This window comes from Carassius carassius, chromosome 10 (assembly GCF_963082965.1).
Source record: "Carassius carassius chromosome 10, fCarCar2.1, whole genome shotgun sequence".
Classification (NCBI taxonomy): Eukaryota; Metazoa; Chordata; class Actinopteri; order Cypriniformes; family Cyprinidae; genus Carassius; species Carassius carassius.
The window spans coordinates 29,978,175-29,984,013 of NC_081764.1; the positions used below are offsets into that span (position 1 = coordinate 29,978,175).

General features: G+C 34.4%; 1 protein-coding gene across 1 annotated transcript; it reads right to left on the bottom strand.

Annotated features, from left to right (window-relative positions):
* Positions 1-2,027: 2,027 nt before the first annotated feature.
* On the bottom strand, positions 2,028-5,095 carry LOC132151370 (uncharacterized). Its single transcript, XM_059559482.1, has 2 exons — positions 4,397-5,095; positions 2,028-2,862 (listed from the first exon to the last, which is right to left on the bottom strand). Exons 1-2 carry the CDS (start codon positions 4,626-4,628, stop codon positions 2,462-2,464), a joined length of 633 nt encoding a protein of 210 aa, XP_059415465.1. The 5' UTR covers positions 4,629-5,095; the 3' UTR covers positions 2,028-2,461.
* Between the last annotated feature and the right edge of the window lie 744 nt (positions 5,096-5,839).

The window sequence follows — 5,839 nt, forward strand, 5'->3', positions numbered from 1 at the left end:
TTGAGGACGAGTAGGTCAGTTTGCAGTTTAATGTGGATCTCTGGTATTAGTGCTAAGCCTTCTCTACCCACCTGCAGCGTGATGTCTTGCCTGTGGCATTAAAACATGAACTACTACCGTTATCTAATTGTCCTTTTTACAGTGCCCAGACCATTATCTTTCTTTATACCCTTACGAAAATGAACCATGGTTTTATTATAGTAAAAGTGTATCATTGTAAGTTTCATAAATGTGGTTTGGATAATAGTAACAGTCAGCGCCAATTATCTAAACAGGTGAACAAATTAGATCACCAGCATTCAGATGTCATTTAAGTCCATAGATTAACAAGGACAGTGTGTTCATACAGAAAACGTACATAAGTATGTATAAAATAACTTTAATACTTCAAGAGAAAAACATATCCATATCATAGAAAACAAAATGTTAAAAAGTCCAACACTAGATAAATAAAATATAAGTGGATGTCATTGCCATATCTGTCACTGGTTTTCTCTCAGGTTTAACTCACAGGGCAAAAAGAGGAGTCTAATCTGATAACATCCTTACTAAACTCTTTAATTCTTGCTCTTAACCAGCTAGTCAGTTAAGCTGATCCTGTAATGGTGCAATACTTAACATCACATTCAGCACACTTTTAACACAACTGAAATAGAAGAACGACAGTGTGTAAACAAAGACACACACACACCCAGGGTCCAAAATGTACATTTTGCAATTCTTAAAAAAAAACAGTTTTAACTTTAATGTGAAGAACATTAAATTTAAATAACCTATTTTCCACTCTAAATAACCTTTTGTGCAATGGAAAGTTTCCATGGAACCATGGAAGCCAATAAACAACCTTTATTTTTAAGACTGAAATGAATTCAATATATAAAATAAATTACTGACCATGAAGCCATATGTTTCATTTTATTAAAGATATTTTTAAAATATTAATATATTAAAATGTCTAACCCATTTTTACTTATTTGGTGTTTGCAAGTGTTACTTTTGGAACCTGGACACAAATACAATAAATACATTTTTTTTTTTTTAGAATAGAGCCACTGGTTAATAAACCTTCACAATAACACTGTGGATTCTAAATCCAATCCAGTTAAACTTCCCTACAAAATTAGCCACGAGTTCAGTATTAATCCTGTGTAACACCATAAACGTCAAAAAAAAAAAAAAAAGAAATTACAAAGAAAAGGAAAAACATTTATATATATATATATATATATATATATATATATATATATATATATATACATATGCTGCTTATCCTGCGTTGAACTAAATCTGTTCTCAGGATTTATTTTGGCTTCAGGAGGAAGGCTGCTCCTGAATTGGCACAATCCTGCAGACGTGATTGTGCAGTCTCTCACTTTGTAATACGCCAAAGTAATGCGGCTTGGACTGAAATGGCTCTCTGCTTATTGAGGTCATTTAGGGTCAGCAGCACTTATTTTAAGGACAAGCCACTCATCCTCATATGGTCCACAGGTTGAGGCCCAGCTTTTGCTGTCAAATAGAAAAGTTTAGGGTACTGTGGTAAATACAGACAACACCGGCACTGGGCATTGATCAAACAATCCAAAAGTTTCTTAGTTAATTTGATCTATTTAAAGGGAGGGATTTAAACTTAAAGAAATAGTGCACCCAAAAATGAAAATGTCCTCAACCTCAAGCCATCCAAGATGAATATGAATTTGTTTCATCGTCTGAACAGGGTTTGGATAAATTTAGCATTCCATCACTTGCTCACCAATGGATGCTCTGCAGGGAATGGGTGCCATCAGAATGAGAGTCCAAACAGCTGATAGAAACATCACAATAATCCGAAAGAAATCCACATGATTCCAGCCTAACAATTAACATATTGTGAAGTGAAAACTGCGCTTTTGTAAGAAACATATCCATCAAGGAATGTTAACTTTTAATCGTCACTTCTGGCCATAAAAAATCCATAATTATGAAGTCCATAATAAAATAAACAGTGGAAAAAGTCCATTCTCTTGACCTCTCGCATTACTCTTTTGGAGTTTTTAGTGTTTTCGCTTGTAAACAGTTCTTGACATGTTCATATTTCACTCCTCATTCAGACAAGACAAAATTTAATTTAGAGAAATTTAATTATTAAAGAAAATGAATTAATTAATTATTAAAAGCATCTTAATAATGGATTTGCTAATTGCAAACTTGCCATATTCCACTTCGTTTGGTGTAGATTTTTGTGATGTTTTTATCAGCTGATTGGACTCTCATTCTGACGGCACCCATTCACTGCAGAGGATCCACTGGTGAGCAAGTGATATAATTCAACATTTCTCCAAAACTATTCTGATGAAGAAACAAACTTATTTACATCTTGTATGTCCTGAGAGTAAATCTCTTTTTCAGCAAATGTTCATTTTATGGTGAACTATTCCTTTAAGAAAAGTCCACACTCTAGTGTGAGCCATTGTTCGGTGGTTCAGACTTTATCTGTCCCATCTCTCCTCTCATGGAATGACATGTGTGAGAAAGTGGAACTATGTCCTTTAATTTTGGGTGAAGGGAAGACGTAGGCATCTTGTGGTGTCTTGGTTGGGCTCTTGTTATCCTCCGGATGTATTTGAGGCAGTGCGGGGCTATTCAGCACACTGTGAGAAGCAGGAGAGGGGAAGAAGTGAGGAATAAAAGGGATGGCAGCCAAAAGGGGACTGGTTTGAGGGCTGTCCGCCGGAGAGAGGGGGATGACCACATCGTCCTGATCCCAAACATGAAAGGCATTGGGGTGGGAGTGTGTGAGGACTGGTGGCATGTGCGTGGAACCATCATCACCTGCCTCACTGTTGGCCTTTAAGATCTCCTCGTCTGGACCCAAAGCCCAGTCTGAACACATGAAAAATATAAGTATGACATCAGTTATATCAGTCTGAATTTAGTGTGAAAGAAAACCTTTAAGAAAAAATAAAAGAAAAATTAATGAATTATAGTGCCATTATGCTTTTTTCAATGTGATATTTTCATAATATTCAAACATATTTCTCCCAATTTGTCATTACTGTCCAGATTTTATTGTTGTTGTTGTTGTTGTTTTATTAATCTCAGTGTCATAATCATTACTACAGTAATAGAGTATTTTCTGAATTACAGTGCATCACAATGCAAAGATTTCATGGTCCTAAAATAAGCTTCATCTGCTGTAAATTATAAATCTATGTTATTTCACACTTATCTGAGGGTGGTGTTTCAGTTTCTCTCATGATTCCTGATTTTTAGATGGTGTGCTTAAATAAGAGAAGGAAATTACATATGAAACGGGTTTGCAATACTGCTTGATCACTGATGTCTAATAAAAAATTCCTTTTTTGGCATATGATTATTGGATAAAAAGGAGATGAGCAGGTCTAGGCTAAATCCTGAAATAGCACACGTAAAAATACACTCCTCAAAAGCCACATTTAAACTGAATAAATGTCATCCATTGTCTGTTACACTTTAAAATCAAATGGTATGTGCAAACAAATGATTCAGATCTTTTTCTCAGAACTAACTTCACTCATTGAACATTTTGTTGGTCAAAATAAAATTTTGAAACATATCATATAATTTGTATAATCTTTTGTAAATGAATAAATAAACTATTTTATTTTGTAGCCACTCTATCACCATCACTACTGAACAGTTGAATCTTTTGTGGCCACTATCTTCAGTGTTGGGAAAGTTACTTTGGAAATGTAACAGGTTTTTAAGTGCATTTAAGATATAACAAGTAGCGTAACTATTTCAATTACTTTATTAATGTAACTGATTACATTTGATTACTTTTTGAGTACTTTCAACTGTTATATTAAACCAGACAGGGTTAACCTTACTTTAACACTCAACACTGATTACTGTCAGACTTTCAAAATCCCTTGAATTAAGATGATAAAAGCCTAGTTTCACAGACAGGGTTTAGACTAAGCCAGATCTAGGCCATAGTTCAATTAGGACATTTAAGTAATTTTAATAAACATGTCTTAGACAAAATTACTGGTGTGCATCTTAAAAGACAAGAGCACTGACATATTTCAAGATCAATTAGTGCAAGTTTCTTTCATCTGAAACAATTCAGACTTACATTTTAGTCTGGGACTAGGTTTAAGCCTTGCCTGTGAACCCGGGGAAAATATTTTATTTTAAATGCATGTGTGTGAAAATATTTAGATGTATTCCCCTTTGTAATCATTAACATTTTCATAAGTAACTGTAATTTAATTACACTTTTTTCTGTTTCCCAGTAGCTTCTTTGCATGTAACTCGTTACTCCCCAACACTGACCATCACCATCTGGAAACAACACAATATTTGACCAGCTAAACCTGTTAATTTCGACTACATTTAACTGCATGCTACTCAATGCAACTCTCAGTATATTTACCCAAGATGTCATGCGCGAGGTCTTTAATTAAATGTCCCACAATGGCATAAGCGACGGCGACCACCACCACGGCGGCCATCAGCAGGTAGAGCAAGGCTTTGGGCAGCTGGATGAGATCTCTGGCTGGAGGTCTGTAGTCCTTGTACAGCGGAGACTCATAAACGGCGTACTGATTCGCGTGCTGGTTTCCAGAGAAGGACACGTTCAAACTGTTCATATTCACGGGGTTCATTTTTGTCCACTGCTTGTACTTTCACAAAAATACCAAGGCCCTCGATTCCACTTCCCAAAGGTGTCTCGCTTGTCCTCCAGGTAGTTTATCCTAACAGGAGACTATTTGTCGATTCGGCGAGTAGAGTCGGTCCATAATTTCATTTGAAAAGTAAATTATATATATAATTGGTTTGTAGGCTACTTCAAAAGCTTAATTCTGTAATAAAAAAAAAACAGTGAACTCATTCAAATACGCGATTTTAAAACCAGCTATATTTTCCTAATCATTTTCTGTTTAGATGTGCAGATGGAGTGAGTGTGATGTAAGAGATGAGGTTTGAACATCTCACACCATCTTTTCTCGGACAGCGACACTATTGGTGGATTTGACGCGTCATCACCTCAATCCCATCAAGGCGCGCGCACGGATCACTCGAGGTCAACCAGGATTCGCGCGCGCATCAGCCGCCCTGCTCTAGAGATGACTGACAGATCCAGAATGTGACAATGAAGAATAGAACTATAATAGGTTTCTGACCATCAACTCATTTTTACGTCTTCAATATTCTGATATGATATTCTATATATATTTCAAATATGGTAAAGTATTATTTTTGTATCACTGATATGAGGGTTAAATTGGGTCATCTCAGTGGCAAAGTGTATCCCAGTTTACCTGAATTAGTTTTCATGTTTAGTTTTTATTTTGACTTAGGTTTAGTCATTTTGTTGTTTTTTCATTTTTATTAGGTTATTTATTTTGTATGTCTATGTGTTTTTTCTCCTTATTTGCATTTTTATTTTTTAGGTATTTAAGTACTTAAACAAAAAAAAAAAAATATTTGGCAACTAGCTGAAATAAGTATATATATATATATATATATATATATATATATATATATATATATATATATATATACACACATATATATATATATATATATATACCCTGTTAAACACAACATATGGTAATGTAGAATTATTGGTTACATAATTGAGTTAATGTAGATTTTTATACTTTTTTTTTTGTCTAATGATCAGGTAAATACTATATGCCCGATGTAGAATTATTAGTTATTAAATATTTTTTCCCCAACCTGAACATGATTATAAAATCTAATGTTTATCTGTTAAGGAACAAAGTAAATACCCACAGATCAATACAAAATACTCAAAAACAAACAAATTAGATGTTATTCAGAATGAATGCACAGAATCACAAGATAGTGA